Source organism: Benincasa hispida, chromosome 2 (genome assembly GCF_009727055.1).
Source record: "Benincasa hispida cultivar B227 chromosome 2, ASM972705v1, whole genome shotgun sequence".
NCBI lineage: Eukaryota > Viridiplantae > Streptophyta > Magnoliopsida > Cucurbitales > Cucurbitaceae > Benincasa > Benincasa hispida.
The window spans coordinates 11,055,798-11,074,379 of NC_052350.1; the positions used below are offsets into that span (position 1 = coordinate 11,055,798).

The 18,582-nt window shown below is 34.5% G+C and overlaps 2 protein-coding genes across 3 annotated transcripts; both read right to left on the reverse strand.

Annotated features, from left to right (window-relative positions):
- Nucleotides 1-1,827: 1,827 nt before the first annotated feature.
- Nucleotides 1,828-3,972, reverse strand: LOC120071813 (aldehyde oxidase GLOX-like). Its single transcript, XM_039024200.1, has one exon. It carries the CDS (start codon nucleotides 3,554-3,556, stop codon nucleotides 1,853-1,855), a length of 1,704 nt encoding a protein of 567 aa, XP_038880128.1. The 5' UTR covers nucleotides 3,557-3,972; the 3' UTR covers nucleotides 1,828-1,852.
- A 10,919-nt stretch (nucleotides 3,973-14,891) lies between these two features.
- On the reverse strand, nucleotides 14,892-18,552 carry LOC120070664 (E3 ubiquitin-protein ligase RGLG2-like). Of its 2 annotated transcripts, none has more exons than XM_039022501.1 (12): nucleotides 18,322-18,552; nucleotides 17,346-17,600; nucleotides 17,171-17,255; nucleotides 16,945-17,085; nucleotides 16,732-16,845; nucleotides 16,552-16,649; nucleotides 16,225-16,304; nucleotides 16,031-16,136; nucleotides 15,791-15,918; nucleotides 15,489-15,651; nucleotides 15,314-15,370; nucleotides 14,892-15,225 (listed from the first exon to the last, which is right to left on the reverse strand). In XM_039022501.1, exons 2-12 carry the CDS (start codon nucleotides 17,583-17,585, stop codon nucleotides 15,145-15,147), a joined length of 1,293 nt encoding a protein of 430 aa, XP_038878429.1. In that variant the 5' UTR covers nucleotides 17,586-17,600; nucleotides 18,322-18,552; the 3' UTR covers nucleotides 14,892-15,144. The 2 variants fall into 2 exon arrangements, with proteins under 2 accessions (XP_038878429.1, XP_038878428.1); XM_039022500.1 differs by having other exon boundaries at nucleotides 15,489-15,657; nucleotides 18,322-18,551.
- Nucleotides 18,553-18,582: the final 30 nt, after the last annotated feature.

Genomic DNA, 18,582 nt, shown 5'->3' on the forward strand with positions numbered 1-18,582 from the left:
AAATATTCTTAAATAATATATAGATTTGTTTTTTTAAACAATATAAGTAAGTATAAAGTTTATTGACGATTAACTTGCAAAATTATTTCTGAAATTATTGAGTGATGTACCATTAAGTACAAAATTTGGAGTTGGACCAAATAAAATTGAGTGAGTCAACATGAATATAATTACGGGTGTTTAAAAAACCCGATGACCCTAGGCTACACTGTGATCCCAATCAGTGGATATCTCTTTGAGAAGATGAAAAGCCTTTTCAAGGTCGATCTCTTTGAGAAGATGAAAAGCCTTTTCAAGGTCGACTCCCACTAGGTGTAAGTGACTGGGTTCCAAACCTCACCCTTGATAAAAAGATATTGAAGTAGCCTCATTTCTTTCTCCGTAAGTACTTGGAAAACTTGTCGTAGGTGTTTTTTTTACCTCTAAAGTCTTACTATACACCACAATATCATCCAAGTATACTACGAGATCATCCAATTCATTTGGGTTGGGTTGGGTTCAAATAAATGAAAATTTTATGAGTTGTATTGATTCAAGGGTTCACCGAATATAACCCAAACCAACTCGAACGAACCTGAGTTTATTCTTATCTTTAAAATATGTTTTTTTTATTACTTGTAACAAAATTATTTATACATATATTAATTTTAATTTTATTTAGATTCAATACTTTTTTAATAATTTATTCTTCAACAACTCTTAAAATAGTTTCTTTGCACTTTAGAAAGAAAATTTTCACTATTTAAATTGAAATTGAGTTGTTAATCTTAATTCAATATATGAAAAATAATTAAATAAGTTTTTTACATATTTATATTGTGTTTTTTTTAGAACAAAATTTTAAACAAATGACTCGACTAACCCTAACCAACCCAACCCAAATATTTCATGGTTGGGTTGGGTTGAGTTCATTTTTTAATAAGGGTTATTTAGGTTGAAGAAATAATTTATAACCCGAAAAATTAGATTGGCTCTAAAAAGTCTTACAACCCAACCCAATCCATGAACATCCCTAAATATAATTTAGAAAACATTTATTCTCAATTAAAAAAATTAGATATTTATATATTCTATTGTTATTAAATCTCTAGTTTTAGTAAGATTGATAGTATAAATATTATGTTAGTTGAGGTAGACGCACTCTAAGACATTTTGAAGAGTATGTCTCAAAAGAAAAATAAAGTAACCTTGGATCGCATGTTGGAGTACATGGAATGAGCGAAACAAAGGAGATCCATTCCCAATACATCTACTCGGACTATATGGATACAAAATTATTTGAAGGAAGTAGTTTCCATTAAAGATGCTCCTAACCTAGGTTTTTCACTTGAATAATGAAGCAGTTTCTGGATTTCATTCAACTTGGTCTCCTCCACAGAAAGGTTTTATTAAAATCAATGACAGGCCTGGGTGATATCAAAGCTTTAGTTATGGAGTTCCTTTGTACATGTTAGTAGAAAGTTAGGTCTTAGAGTACATGAAGCTGCTATAAAGTTTCTGGTGTTTGGAGTAGTTGTTTCCCAAATTCCCATAATGATGTAAGCTTGCATAATTGCCCTTGAGGCCTAATAAAAGTATTTCTTTTTTATTTATTTAAAAATATTTCATTAATTTTATCATTTATCTTATTAGACAAAATTTTAATGTTTTGAAACATAGAAACTTATGAGATACATCCCAAAGTATAAAAACTAAGTTAATATAATCACATACTAGTTATTATTATTATTATTATTATGTTTAGATAAAAGTAAATATTGTCACATAGAAGTGTTATAAAAAAGGGGGAAAAAAACTATAAAATAGTTATTTCTGTAGGTGGGTTGGCATTTAATAACGAAACTGAGTTGAATCAGGAATTTATGAATCTTATCCACCGTGAAACGCTGGGAATTCCTCCATTAACGACCGTGAGCAAGTAATAACCGGCCGGTGCAACATTTGGCGACGGTGGAGCTTCCACAACGGCACTCACCCATCCGCCATTGTCGTCTCTCTCCATCCTCTTGCTCCTTAGTTTCAGCAACCTTTGATTCATCGAAAACGAGTGGGTCGCAAATGGCGGTGCGTAAGCGTTAAATTCTACAGCATTTTCCCTCCTCCTCCCCAATTTGAATCGAACGGTGAACTCTCCGCCGTATTTGATGCCGTAATCACCGCGAGCATAGTTTATCGTCACATTTCTTGGCCTCTGATCATCGTATTTTGACTCAATGTAGTGTGGATGATATGCTTGTAATCTGAGTTCTGTTGGGTAAGGTACGTTCTCGAATGTGTAATTTCGTTGGGGATTCCCACCTGCAATTAGGATTCTTCCATCAGTAAGAACAATCGCTGACGAGTGGTACATTCTTGCTATTTTGGTGGATTTCAGGACTGAGAATCTTCTGTTTGGTTGGTTTTTAGGTTCGTAGAGGTAGGGTTGAAGGGAAGCGTTTCTCGCATTGCCCCATCCTGCACAACCAGTTTTAGCGCCATTAATGATCAAGATATTGCCCGTAGGAAGGATCAGCATATCGTGTAAAAGCCGAGATTCTGGCATGTCTTCCATTTTCCATTTATGTGTGTTACCAGTTATCACCATTCTTCCGCATGATCGCAGACCTTTCATGAACTCCCCACGTCGTGCTGCCCTGTAAGCTCCGGTAGCAGAGCCCCCACAAACCATGATTTCGACCTCTTGAAACCTGTTTCTGTGATCCAATGGGAGGATCACTGATGAGCCAGTGCTGGGGTAATTCCGCGCTCCCCCACCAGGTATTCGAGGATATGTCTTCACCACTCTGTTTCGTCTGTAATTGAACAGAATTGAGTCTCTGTTGGCGAAAATGAACAAATTCCCATCAGAGGAGAGATGAACAAATGGATAGAGGTTGTTTCCTCCCTCCTGATTGTTAAAAGTTTGGTGCAAGAATGGCAGATCATAGGACTTCTCTTTCCCCATTTTTGGAACGAATTCATAAGTGAATGTCCTCTTACCACCCACCACGATTAACCGATCATGCTCGGGAAGGACTTGATTCGTAGCATACCAACGATCATTTGATAGCAATGACTTGGCTTCACTCCAATCGCAACTATGGTCTTTACAAGGTCTGAACTTGCGGATTCTTCGCGACCCGCTACCATAACCACCTGTTTGTAACAACGTTCCATTGCTCAGGAAGGAACCAGAGGAGCACCAGGTATCGGAAGAAAGTTGGAGAGCTCTAACTTGATTCGTTGAAATGTCATACTCCACAGAATGCGCATAGCAGTTGGGGTCTATCATGTCAGAATGGGATGTCGTACACCTTTTCCCCCCAGATCGTCGTCGGAGTCGATATCCAGACGGGCCAGCACTAGTTTGATCGAATATAACAACGGTGTTGTGGTGGGTTAAAGCCATGTGCATAGCCACCACGCCAGTGTTATTCAAAAGAAGCTTCCACCTTCCTGCTGTTTGCGTTGCTGGGGAAACTCCAAATGCAGAACTGATTTCTATACATTGCAGTAGTAGCACGATCATGGCTTTCAGTACGATGAGTACTGCAGAAAAATGCTTATGGTTGGCCATGTGGATTGGACTGAATATTGTTGGAAAAGGTGAAATTGTTTATATAAGTTCTTCACTTAGTTGAAGCGATTAATGTTGGCAGAAAAGCTAGCTCATTCAAGAAATATTCTGAGTTAGTTTGGCAGAAATTCATGCTACAAAAGCTGAGCGTGAAGTTTGCCTGAAACTTTATTTGCTTATCTCTACAACGTATAGAAATCAATGCAAATGCCTCTTCTGTGAAGGTGTTACTTATTAGGTGGAGTTCAATGTGGCTGGTAATGAGAGATCAAGTCTGATAGCCCATTAAAAATATCGTAATTACATTCAGACTAATGCAAAACTAGTTTTCATAAAGAATTTGAGGCATCTGTTACCCCTAGGAGACTTATCGAACATCATTTTTAGACATTTTATGGAATGACAACATGAATGAAATTGAAGATTAGAGGAAAAACTATGGATATTGACAGAATTATATTGTTCGACTTGCGTGGCAGCATTGTCGTAGACATTCAACATTGAAAGCGTTTATCGCCATTTGAGGGAGGTGCAATGAGACAGGAGGATGCAAATGCATAGTTTCTTTGCTTACTGCCTTCAAGTAAATCATGTCCTCAATTATATTTGTCGGTGAAAATTTATTTTTTAAATGAAGGAAAAGGAAAGTGAAGAATCCCACATTGGTTAAATCAACAAGGAGATGTCTTCTTATTTACCCCAGAAGCGGTGAAGAGTTAGGCAAAGGAGTTAGGCAAAAGAGTTAGGCAAATGTGGATTTGATGGTCTATCAATGGTGTGTGTGGAATATTTTTTTATTAAAAGGGTTTTATTTATTTATTTTAAATAAATAACAATAATAATTTTCTTTAAATCATTTGTTCTTTTTAGTCATCCGAATTTGCCGTGGTCCGCTCTATGCGTAAGTACGCACGTTACCTTCTTTGTGCACTCTCAAGGCCTATAAATTGCCTTCAGTGCTTCAGAAGGAAGGTAGAAAACCAGAAATCGTGTTCTTTCCCTCCATGCTTTTCCTCTCCTTTCCCTTCACATTTTTCAAGCACAGTTAGTCTAGAGGGGTGTGAGAATTCTGATTGGCTTTCGGTGCAGTTTCGATGGAGACCGATTTATATTTGGGCTATATTTTATCTTGGGACGACGTGACATCCTCTATGAAGTACTTGCACATCGGACAGAGCCACGAAACGCCTTAAAGAAAACGAGATCCACGACTCAGCCTTTTTTCACAAGTGTCTGTTTTGCAAGTTTTTCGTTCACTGCTGCTGATTCCATAGCCTCCATTCCTGTTGCAGTTCACCAAAGCCTCCATTCCTACGGGGTTCATCGAAGCCTCCATTCTTGTCACTGTTCGTCAGGTAGTTGTCTCAACAATTTTAAGACGACTTTCTTTTGCTTCCGTGCGTGATGGTCATACCAACACAGAACAACATTTTGTCCACCGATCTCAACCGCCCTTTCCGTTTTGAAGAGACACACTTCAAACGTTAGAAGTAGAAGATGTTGTTCTTCCTTACTGTGAAGAAAGTTGTTGTCGCCTGCACCACGGAGAAGCCAACTGTCCCAAAAATTGATTTGACCGAACAACAGATCAAAGATGCTACTGCTTCGGAGGAAAATGACTTTCTCTGCAAAAATTTTATCTTAAATGGTTGGATTGATGATTTATATGATCATTATAGCACGATGACCACAACAAAAGAAGTCTAGGACGCCCTACAGAAAAAATATGATACCGAAGAGGCTGATTCAAAAAAGTATGTCATCAGTCGTTATTTGAAGTTCCAAATGATGGACGAAAAATCTGTGGAAGATCGATCCCATGAATTGCAGAAGATTACTCATGAAATCATCAGTAAAAGTATGCCCTTAAATGAACAATTTCAAGTTGTTGTTATTATTGACAAGTTACCCCTTAAAAACGCACCAAGGCATAAAACCAAGGAATTTTGGAAAGTCTGATAACACGCTTGAGAATTGAGGAGGAAACCCGAAAGCAGGACTAGAGGGAGAAGGTAAACATTGTACCAAGAAAGTCCACATATACTGTTCAAAAACCTGGACTAAAGCCAAAGGGAAATAAGATGAAAATTCAGAATTGTGGATCCAACAACTAGAAGAATAAAAAGAAATTAAAAAAAAAAAAAGAAAAAAGAAAGCCCCTTCAAGATAAATGGTACAATTTCTTTACAACTGTAACAAGCCTGGGCATATGACCAAGAATTGTAGGAACAGGCGTCGTCTTGCACCTGTTGCGCAGACGAACTTGACCGAAGAAGAATTAGTTGCCACGATCATAGAAGTAAATGTGATAAGGAGTTCTAAAGGGTGGTGGCTAGACATTAGCGCTACACATCATGTCTGTCATGATCGTAGTTTGTTTAAATCATATTCTGAAACTAAAGATAGAAATATATTGTTGGGTGATCACCACTCAACAATAGTTGCTGAAATCGACAAGGTAGAGCTGAAGTTTGCCTCTGGAAGACCATCACTCTGAAGGAAGTTCTGCACACTTCGAAAATAAGGAAGAATCTAGTCTCGGCCTATTTCTTCAACAAGACTGGCTTTACTCAGACCATAGGGGCTGACTTATATACCCTCACAGATGGGATGTTCAAACTAAACCTTGATTTGAATAAAACTCGATCTTCTGCTTATATGTTGTGTTCTTTTAATGTTCGGCATGCTACGATTTGTCATGTTAATAAAAAAAATAATTAGTAACATGAGTAGGTTAGAAATACTACTACAAAATTGGATTTTAATGTCGGTTTAAAATTGTCATTATAAGTGTTGGGATTGGTGTCCTAATTCTCCCGAAGTCTCGTTGTTTTGTAAAGATGCACATTGTTTAATGAATAAAATAAGTGTTATTTAATTCTAACATTTACTCATATCCAATAAACAAAACTCATTGGTTATCTTATGTGAACTAAAGCATGTATATGTGATATACAAGTGGATCATGCCTTAAGTGATAACCTAAATAGGTTTGTAGTATAAGGATTAAGGTGAGATACCCGATCCTGGTGACACTACGGATACGACCCGCTTTGTAGAAGTTTGCAAGTGTTGTAAACTACTATAAATGGTAGATCCTGACCATTCATGTGGAGACGTACGAGCGGGGGTGTCCTATACAAAGAGTTTATATAAGACCTGGACCACGAGATGACTAGACTCTGTATATAACGCCGTTGATACTAGAGACTTACATCTCACCTAAACGACCATAGGTGACACGACCTCAATCCTGAGTTTTGGGAACTTCTGCCTTTGAGGGCGGTCATTTGATTAGTAGGGTGAGAGTGGCCAAATTGCCAACTCAACATGCCTACCTTTTTGGGGACTTGTCTGATCTGGGATCTGGGAACTCAATCCACAAGATGGAATTCACTCCTTTCCCGAAGCAGGGATAAGTAGAGAGATTGTTCCCTTAAGGGCTGATTCCGGGGCTTGAACATAGTGGCCACAGCTTCTCTTTAGAAAAGAAGACTCAGTCATAGTAAGACTATGACTTATGTTCATTAGAGGGATCAGTGGAACTTAAGGAGACAGATGTAACTACAGGGGTATAATGGTTATTGACCCAGTTGTACTTACGAGCGATCTATAAAGGGTTCGCACTGCTGATTGGTTAAGATGGACACAAAATATATCTGTGGTAAGGAGAGTTAGTTATCGGTCTTTAGTGGAGTGTCTGGCAGTTAACGGATGGTGGATCCAGCGATTAAAAAGTTTAGTCAGTTATTCACGTACAGTTGGAGCTTTGAGCTACAGGTCCATAAGGTCCCCTTGGTAGCTCAATGGATTCAGTTGAGGATCAGTTCTTGGTGTTGATTTGAAATGTTCAAATTGACAAGAGGTTTTTTTTATTATTATATATGATATAATCGGTATGATATATGAGATACATCTAGTGGAGGATTGATGTAAATGAAATTTTACATTAAATACCATGGAATAGAAAAAGAACTATGGTTTATATGTTTCATGAGATGAAATATTAAAACTATAGGTTATAAATATAGTATGATAAGTTGGTTATCATTTATATTTATAATAATATTAATTATTGGATAATTAATTATTTTTCTTTAAATAATCAATTGAGTGGGTGATTATTGGATTCATGGTAAACGTGAGTTTAAAAAGAAAGTGGTTTTCCTATTTTGAAAAAGAAGCTTTTACAAAAGGTTGATAAAAAGTTTTGAGATTTCTCTCTCGCGCAAAAGAAACTCACAGAGTCGTCAAGTAAATACGGATTTTCTAAATGACGGCTGGGCGAGCTAAGAGATCGTGCAGTGGCGAGCTAAACGATCATGCAGTATTTACTAAACGATCGCATAATTCTGCTAGACGATCGCTTGCCCAAAGTAAACGATCATGTAGTGTTTGTAAGCGACAGACCGAGCTAAATGATGAGCTAAACGATCGCAAAGCTTTTGCTAGACGATCGCTTAGTTTTATCTAAACGATTGGGCATTAACCTATACGATAGATCTCCACCATCTCCCACTTGCCCAGTCGTGTACGCGATCGGTATTTCCTTCTTTGTCTGCCTCATACCAAGTCTAAACAGAGCCCACCCTCTGGATTCTCACACCGAGAATACCAAGGTAACCTTGTTGGTGGTGTCAGTCTCAACTCGACACCGTGGAGGCCGTTCGTGCTGTTGCTGAGGAGTTCGTGGCCGAGGCGATCGTTGAGGACGAGCGCGAAGTGTTCGTGTGGTGTTCGTGCTGTGTTGCAATTGTGTAGATCGAGCGTTCGAAGTTGCTATTGTTCGAGCGGTCGTGCGCAAAAGAGCGTGGAGACGCATCTGCAAATGTTTGTAGAGTTTTCCCTTTGTGCATTTGTAGTTTTTTCATGCTATAATTTCTGTATGAATTGTATAACCGCTTATTTGAAGTCAACTGTAAATGTATTGTTCATTCATGATTGTGATTTGGAATTATCTTTCTTCCACTGCTCATGGAAATCTCAAATCTAATTTCCTTCAATAGGGGTACAATGTCGATTTAGATCGTGTTATAAAAGGTCTTTAATGTTGGTTTTAAACCGACGCTATAAATGAAAAAGATTTTAATGTCAGTTATCTTCAATGTCAATTTTCAACCGACATTGAACATTATCTTTAATGTTGGTTTTTCACCTACTTCTTAGCAGTAATTGTCCGATATTAAATGTCTAACATCGTTTTGTCATTGAAAAATATTATATATATTTGTTGCTTAAGCACAAGTATATCAATAATATTTCTTTTTTATCTGTATATGCACAAAATAAAATCTTAATTACTTTCACAAATCCCCAATAAGTCATAAAAGAAAAATTGGATGATAATTTAACTCCAAAATCAAGATAAGATATATTTTTCATCCAAATCAACTCTATATGGTTTTGACCGTAAATCCCTATGTATCAACCATGAAGTATACATGTATATTCTACATTGAACAAGTAGAGTGTACATGCTAAGTTGCCCACAATAATAGAATTCAAAATAAATGAATTACAAATAATGGTTAAAATGACTAAAATAAGTTGAAGATAAATGAGAAGTGCTCAATAATGTCTTCCCAAATTTCTCTGATGTCAATTTTTGGAACCTAAAGACTATTCTCCCACCTACAAAGTAGATAAAACAACAATTTGAACAAATAAGTAAAAAAAAAAAAAAAAAAAAAAAAAAAAAAAAAAACATAATATTACCCTTAGTGAAGAATAATAGAAAAACTAGTGAGATAACAAATAAATGTAAGCTTGTCAAACATAAAACTATGATGATAACGTAAAATAAATATCAAAATCTCATGTAATTTAAACATATAAAATACAAGTAAGCCTTAGAGTAATTATGAATGAGTGTAAAATGACTTACAAGTGTTGTTTTTATGTGAAAATCTTTCCTATAAACACTTTTAAGAAAAGTACCAATTAAAGTACTCCAAAAATACCTCAAAATGCGTTAAGTAGTCTAGAATTCCATTACATTAATTTAATTTAATTTCTTGGCCTAAGCAATTTGGATTGAAAACAATGATTAAAATACCACAAGGTTTGAGAATCAACAAATCAGTCAAGAATGAGTATCAACAAATTATCAAAGCTCATAAGGATTACATAGAAAAGTTAAAATTTTGTTGGATACAAACAAACTTTTATTGGTATATTAAAAAAAAGTAAGAACTTACTTTTAAGAAATTTTGTTGTGTTGGAGAGTGTTTTTGATAACTGAATAAGAGAGATAAAAGTCAATAAAACTCATATACACTTATGAAAAGAAATAAACTCAACAAGGTAATGAAACTCATAAATGCTTCACTTGAGTTTAAGAGAAAAAACTAATAGCAACTTAATTCATTTGGCAAAATGAATAAACCTAAACAAAAAGAAAATAAAAAATTATAAACATAAACAAGTCAATGGAAACCATAAACAAATTAATTCATTTGAACAAAATCTAAGAGAAAAGATCGTATTTTAGAACAAATTCACTACCCCACAATGATAGATAAAAATACCTTGCAAGTCGAGGATGGATTCATCTAATTTGTTTTCTAAGTCTTGAGAAATTTAATGTTGTCATCGTGCTGCTTTATTTACAAGCCAAAGGATGCTGCAATATATATCATACATATAGCACCATCATACTAGACTATAACATTCTAGGTTCGTTTAAAAAAATTATAAAGCTTGTTGAAAGTTAGCCAAAGCTTGTTGCATAGTAAACCAAAGCTTGTTGTGAAATCAAGTAACCCGATGCTTCTGTCGAGTTATTCAAGTCATTTTCAAATGCTACATAACTTAACAACAAATTAACATCAACATGACATATATTTCATTTGTTTTTTTTTTTTTTTTAGAACGGAAATAGAACTTTTCATTGATGAGATGAAAAGAGACTAATGCTCCAATTACAATGATACAAAAGAGGTAATTGAAACTAAAAGAGCAGGATCAGCAAGTGCACCCAACTATCTCAACTAAGTTGATACACTCATAGCACGCTCATCATATCCCTTCATTTATGTTATTAAGCACATGAAATTTACAAATACAATGGTTTTTAAAGCTGGGAAATATTCATCAATCAATAAGGGAGGAAAAAAACTCTCACCATTGGCACATCTAGGGATAAGCTTGCATATGAGCCTTGCCAAAACCTCTCAAAGATTTCCTACAAAAACATTAGTTCATAGTTCTACTTTGATACTCATTGATCTGCCTTAAACAAAAAAGTGAATTGTCAAATACACTAACAAAATGGACTGGACTTAACAAATTAGAATGAATATAGGTTGAAGTAAATTTATTCCCATATGTTGAAGACTCTTGTACAAACCTACAGAGAATGACCAAACTAATACCTAATAATTCATAAGGGTCTCAGTTAACTCTACAGTTTGTTATAAACATAAGAAGGCTCACTAGTACTTGAATATGATTAATCAAAATGCCAACCACTCTATATGAACAATGGAATGAAATTAGTTTCAATCTAATCGATCAATAATGCCAACCAAGTCGGCAGAAGAGCTCATCAAGATGACATGGTGAATTAATAATTAACGTATATCATCAATCACAAGGAACAATACACTTCTTTTGGCATATACGAAATCAAAGCAAATGAACACCCAAACGAAATATCAATAGATTCAACCCTACATTTAATACCTCAAATTTGCGAAAGTCTATCTATATCAACAAAATTTACCAAGGTATTGAGATAAATTACCGTTTTACCTCTGTAGTTACATCTAACTTCTTATAGTGGAACAATAAGTCATAGTCCCACTATGACTGAGTCCTCTCTTGGAAGAGAAGGTGTGGCCACTATGCTTAAGACCTGGAACCAGACCTTAAGGGAGCAATTTATCTTCTTACCCCTGCATCAGGGAATGAGTGAATTCCTTCTTGTGAAGCTAAGTTCTTAACTCCCCAATCAGACGAATCCTCTAATGAACAATAAGTCATAGTCCCACTGAGTCCTCTCTTGGAAGAAAGGGTGTGGCCGCTATGTTTAAGACCCGGAACCAACCCTTAAGGGAGCAATTTATCTACTTACCCCTGCATCGGGGAAGGACTGAATTCCTTCTTGTGAAGCTGAGTTCTTAGCTCCCCAATCAGACAAATCCTCAAAGTGGTAGGCTTGTTGAGTTAGCAATCTGATCACTCTCACCCATACAAATCAAATAACCGCCTTCATAAGCAGGAGTTCACAACTCACCCAGGATTCAAGTCATGTCACCTATGGTCATCCTAGTGAAATGTAAGTCCTTATTATCGACGGTGTTATATAAAGAGACTAATCATTTCGTTGTTCGGTTTTATACAAACTCTTTGTATAAGATACCCTCACTCGTATGTCTCTACATGAATGATCAGGATCATATCATTTGTAGCACTTTACAACATTTGTAACATCTACAAAGCGGGTTGTATCCATAGTATCACCAGGATAAGGTACATAACCTTATCCATCTACTACAGATCATTTAGGTTATTATTTAAACAAGATCCACCTGTATCTCTCTACATACTTGTTTAATTTACATAAAATAACCTCGGATCTTAGTTTATTGGATTGAGTAAATGCTTATAAAATAACACTTATTTTATTAATAACAATATGTTTATATAGAGTTTACAAACTACGAGATTATAAGGAGGTTTAGGACACCATTCCTAGCACATATATCATATGGATTTCCCAATTCCACATGTGGTCAAGCTTAGAAAAAAAACATACTAGTGTTTTAAAGGCTAGATTGCTACATTATCCTATATTTGTTTAAGGGTGGTCGTTTGCTTTTAAGAATGTAGTTAATGAAAATCTTTAGATGTCCAAAATTGCAAATGTCAACATCCTTAAATAACCACATTTGTTATGTGTGAATGTTTTTGAAGATATTTGAGAATACTTAAATAACTGTGTTTGTTTTGTATAACTTATACACAGAAATGTCTTAAATTTACATAATATTTCAAAAATGCTCTTACGACTATTTATTAATTTATAATTAATTTAATATAATTTGAACTTATATAACATTTTTTTTATTAATTTAAATTTTATTTTAAATAATATAGTTTTATTATTTTATTTGTTATTTTTCGTAACAAAATAATATATATTAATTTGAATTTTTATAAAATAAATATTAATTTGATTTTGAATTTCTTTCTTAAAAAACCTCCGATATAATCAAAGAGAGTAAAATACGTAGTTCACAGTATTATTTTAATTATAAATGAAAATAAGGAAGAGTGATATATATATAAGGGTTAAAAAGTTTTTTAAAAAAATCTTCTCAACATGGGAATCTAAAATACCCGTATTTTAAGAGGGCATCCAAAACTTCCAAGGTATCTTCCGTACGAACATTTTCGGATGCCCCTAAATCTCTAAATGCCCGGACATCTTACATTTCTACAAAACAAATATGGTAATATGGATGCCCACCCATGGATGCCCACCCATGGAAATCTTGGACTTAAACAAAAAAAAAACCCTTAGTGGTCATTTAGTTTAAGGTTTAATAGATACTAGAAATAAGATACCTGAAATAGGATATCTGGGAATAAAATATAATTGTGTTTGGTTGTGCATGGAAAAAACTATCAAAATTTTATGAACAAAAATTTTGTTTGTATTTGATTTATGAAATTAAGCATAAAAATCTTATGTAATTTTAATAGAATAATTAATTAAACAATAAATATCATTAAATATATTAATAAAAGTTAATTAATTAAGAATCAATAATAATTTTAATTATAAATATTTCAAATTAAGTAATTTATAATTAAAACCAGCCAATTAATATATTTAAGAATGTCATATTAATTATAATCCAATACTTAATCATTTTTTTAATTAATTAAGTCACCATTAGTAATTTCAATTTTACTTAAATAATATAAGAAAATATATCTTAATAAACAATATATTATATAAAACGTGAAAAAATGAGATAAAATTATGACATATTAATAAACAATACTAAAAAAAAGTTATATATATATATATAATATGTTAATAATGAATGAAGTAATATAAATTAATCACAATAAATAATTAACTAATTAATGATTATAGGTTCAAATGATCAAATTAAAATTAATCTCAATAAATAATTGTTTGATTAGTTAAAAAAATAAAATGATTAATTATTATTATTGAAAATAGATTTTTTATCCTAAATAAATTTAACTTATCTTAGTTTACTAATTAAATATATTTAAGATACCGTTAGCTAATTAATTAATAACTTGTGTAAAAATAATAATTACGTTCGTTTAATCAAATTTTATTTTAAAAATAAGTTAAATAAATATTTTAATAGACCATTATTGATTTATTAAAATAAATATTTACATTAATTTTGTTAAATTAATATTAATTAATTAATTATATTCTAAATAAAATTATACAAAATAAAAAACAGATGGAGAAAAAAAAAAAGAGAAAATCCATAATTTTGGAAGGGAAAAGAAAAATCATTTTCTAATGATGATGCTTGGAAATAACGTCTTCCCAGACAAATAGTTTAAAACTATAAAACAAAAAAGGAGGCCTTTGCCTCGAATGTAATCATTTCGTTTTATAAGAATATTTTCGAAGATATCTATTTATAAGTATATTTTGTATGATTTCCATCAAATCAATTATTCATTGATCTATAATTATTTTCATATAATTTCAACTTTTATAACATTTTATTTTTATTAATTTGAATTTCTAGTTAAATTAATATAATTTTATTATTTTATTTGTTATTTTTCTTAACAAAATAATATATATTAGTTTATGTATTTGTATTTGTATTAATAATATATATTAATTTGAATTTGAATTTCTTTCTAAAAAACAATATATTTGATGGTGGGTTAAAGCCATGTTCATAGCCAACCACGCCACTGTTATTCAAAAGAAGCTGCCACCTTCCTGCTGTTTAAGTTGCTGGGGAAACTCCATCTACAGAACTGACTTCTATACATTGCAGTAATAGCAAGATCATGGTTTTCAGTACATTGAATACTGCAGAAAAATGCTAATGGTTGGCCATGTGGATTGGTCTAAATATTGTTGGAAGAGGTGACGTTGTTTATATAAGTTCTTCACTTGGTTGAAGCAAGTAATGTTGGCAGAAAACCTAGCTCATTCAAGGGATATTGTTAGTTAGTTTGGCAGAAATTTAGGCTACAGAAGCTGGCCGTGAAATTTGCCAAAAACTTAATTTGCTTATCTAGTCATCTCTATAACGTGTAGAAATCAGGTGTTAGGTGGAGTTCAATGTGACTGATAATGAGAGATCAAGTCTCATAGCCCACTAAAGATATTCTAATTACATTCAGAATAATGCAAAACTAGTTTACATGAAGAATTTGATCATTTATACACATTCTATGGAATGACAAGGAAAAACATGAATGAAAATCGGAGGGAAAAACTATGAATATTTACAAAATTATATTGCTCAACATACCCAATAAAGGAGCTGCATAGATGACTCAAGCAAGACGCTGGAGTTTTATCGTGACATGAGCAAGAATTCAGTAGAGGGTTTTAGTTTTAGCTAATAAAGCTTTATCCTAGTGTCGATAAAGCTACGACATATGGGGCATAGCTGAAGATCCTGTCCACATTCACAACATGTCTGCAGATAAGTAAAAGGTTAGTGTTTCTTCAGGTAATGTTTCAGATAGGCAACAAAATTTCAATTTGGAAGTTACCAATGTGATTACCTGATGTCCACAACCAAAAGCCATATCCTTTGCATTGGAGATGCAAATGGGACAAGCCTGCACCAGAGGATGTAAAAATCTTCATTTCCATTTTACAAAAGAGAATAGAAGTGCTCAACTTAGTCTTCATTGCTAAAAGATAGTATGGATCTAAAAAGGGAACAGAAGCATTTACATGGGCATCAGAAACCGAACTTAGAGGAGGTGCGGTTTGGGCAGGAACAACTCCACCAAATGAGGGTTGCATTGGGCGAGAACTGCTTGAGTTGGAGGTTTTTTGGGTGCTAGGTCCATAACGAGGAGGGGGAAGAGGAACCCGGTCGATTTCCTTTCCTCTACTGGCACTTTGGAGGAATGAGAGAAAATATAATGAGAAAGAAATAATGAAACTAAATACAATACCATTTAACTGCAAAAAATAAATAAAATAAAATAAAATAAAAAACACTTCAATATCTCTTGAATCTTGTTATTTACCCCAAAATATCAAGCTCTAGTGTTGCTTTATACTGGGAGGGTATTTCCATGAGTGCAGCAAGAGCAAATTCCGTTTCCTTTCTGGCTCTATCCATATTCTTCAACATTATATTTGTGAAATTCACAAACTGCAGAATCATAAGTGCAAATCTCAGATTGCATATAGAGTTCAAACAATGATAGAGGCAAATCCAGCTTGAGAAACAAAACACCACAAAACCTCCCAAGAGAAGTTCTTACTTGGAAGTTATCGAAGGCACGAGCTGGGATATTGTCATCAAATTCCCTCATCATGTCCCAAGGTCCATCTCCTACTCCGACTAGTATAATCGACAGGGGATATTCACTGTAATTCAAAACGAATTTAGAGAACTTTCGCAATGTAGAAATATGAACAATGTCATTTCTGTCCATTATAGATACCTTGAACCTACCTAGCTTTCACAATTGATTCAATGGTTTTCTTTTCCTGTGGGCTAAACTGTCCACGCTCAGTATCAACACTTCTTGTAACCTGTCAAGGAATAGTTAGGTTGCTGAAAAAGCAGTCTATTGCTTTTCATAAATAAAACTAACTAAACTCTCAACATCCTTGACACATTATTTCTTCCTACAAACTAGTCTCTCTGCAATCGTAGCTTTTGTATTATTGCTTAACTACAGAGCTTTTATGCATCAGGGAACAAACAGGAAGTAATGCTATAAACACGAACTCGAAAACGATCAAAACTGAAGTCCAGTGGGAATGAAGATAAAAGTACCTGACCATCAGCTATTATTACCAATACATGGTATTGGCCACCACTTTGCTCGACAATTGTGATAGCCATTTCGATGATTGGGGCAAATGATGTTGGTCCTGTCCGGGGATGAAACAATGAAAGTATAGTAAGTAAAAGCTAACAATAGAGAAGTGTAATAGCGAACAGGGAGACTGAAACCTGCAAGTCGAAGATGAGGCACCAACTCCCTATATCTACCCAACACTTCTTCAAATCCATTACAAAATCGCTCGTCGGGATAAAAGCTGAAAACCTCTTGGTCATGAGTCGATGCTGCCAACATTTTTAGGAGTCATGTACTTCACTACTGTTAATTCAAACAAAATTGTGAGCGGAAAATAGATCGATTGCACAAATTTTTGGAAGAAATACCATCTCCAAAACCAAAGCAAGGAATCATATTATCCTCATCAAAGGATGATAATGTTTGCCCAATAATTGCTATTGCTTGTTCATAGGGATTTTGCTCATCTCCAATATGATGCAAACTTCTACGGTTAAATGATCTTGCACCTATATAAAGGGCATAGTTAGCATATGCACATGCTATTGAAGAAAACGATTAGAAGAACATTCAATGGCCAAAGCAAGGTCGAACCTGTCCACTCATTGCTCTTCGTGAAATCTATACCGACGATAAGATTTGAAGACTCCAGGCCAGCACGAGCCAATGCCTCAGTAACCTATGAAGAGTATCAGAGAATAGAAATGAGCTTCATGTTGAAATGAAATAAAGTGTCAATAAAGTTTTACAATATGAATTGCAGCAAGACCTGCTCTAAACTATTATAGTTATCATCTATCCTTGAATACTTCCTTTCCAGTCTCTTTCTTGACTCAGGGGCCTGAGTTCCACCATAGCTAGGAGTTGGAGGTGCATACAGATGCTGTGGTGTGCTTCTCGATTGAGCATATGGCGACTGCGGATAATAACCGTAGGTCCCCTGCTGCGAGTTTGACCGACTAGACGAACTTCGTCTTGAACTTACATGCTTAGAACTTCTACCACCCATCACTTCATAAGAACTCTGCAGCATAAAGGTCGTTGTAACAACTAGTAAGCATCAAAGTGGAAAATCTCAGTGTTTTTACATATGGAGAGGAAACTACATTACACAAAACAATCCCCAAAACACAAAAGAGAGTTAAACAAACAAACGAAAGCAATAAGTTCTGCAATCAGAAAAAGCCCAAATGAAGGACAAACAAAACAATCCTGCTGTGAGAAAGTTGAAGAACAAAGGTAAATTCAGACTAAGTGGTCTTATTTGCTAGAACTTTTGCAAGAAAACCCAAATTTCCAAGAGGAAATCCAATCCCCACCAAAATAAAAACCCCAAATCATCTAAGAACAATGCTAATATTTAGGATCAGTGATTTGACGAAGATTTGCATGAAATTTCAGAAAAAGAAAATAGAGATAATCAGATAATTTAATCATCCACCGACAAAAAGGGTTTGAAAAAATTCACTCGAACCAGTACAATCTGAAAGAAACGATACAAACAAAGTCGATCCGAAAAGATGCATTTAAAGTTTCATGAAGGTTGTTAAAGACGTTCAATTCACGATGCGTATTGAAACTAATGCAAAACGATTCAACTCATAGTTTTGAATCGCAAATAGCATGTATCACACGATTCAAGTTTCTGAATCGTGCGAATCGCCCTGAATCGGAACGTTCCGATACACTATTCAGGAAAAAAAATTAGTTTCGAGTTGCATGAAGGAGAAGATGGGTTTTCTTACCGCCGTTGGCGGCAGTACAGTGCTCTACTTCTCTTTCAGTTGCAGCACGCCAGACGGGAGAAGAAAGTTGAATCGTGCTCGCCGTCGCCTGACTGGAGTTCTCCTTCTCCCAATCTCCTCTTCGAGTTGTGCGCGCCGGCAACAGAAGTCCGATTTTGGAAACTTGAAATAAAACCCCAAGGCCTAAACGAAGAGATAGGAAAGTGGAAACGCCGAATGGTGAATGGTCTTTTCATTTTTTCCTTTATAATCTTTCCAAAT

Coding starts and splice junctions, on each gene's coding strand:
- LOC120070664 (XM_039022500.1), bottom strand. CDS start 17,585: ATGGGTGGTAGAAGTTCTAAGCATGTAAGTTCAAGACGAAGTTCGTCT. Junction 16,846..16,944: donor TTGCTTTGGTTTTGGAGATG/GTATTTCTTCCA, acceptor AAATGTTGGCAG/CATCGACTCATGACCAAGAG. Junction 16,650..16,731: donor GCCTCATCTTCGACTTGCAG/GTTTCAGTCTCC, acceptor ATCCCCGGACAG/GACCAACATCATTTGCCCCA.
- LOC120071813 (XM_039024200.1), bottom strand. CDS start 3,556: ATGGCCAACCATAAGCATTTTTCTGCAGTACTCATCGTACTGAAAGCC.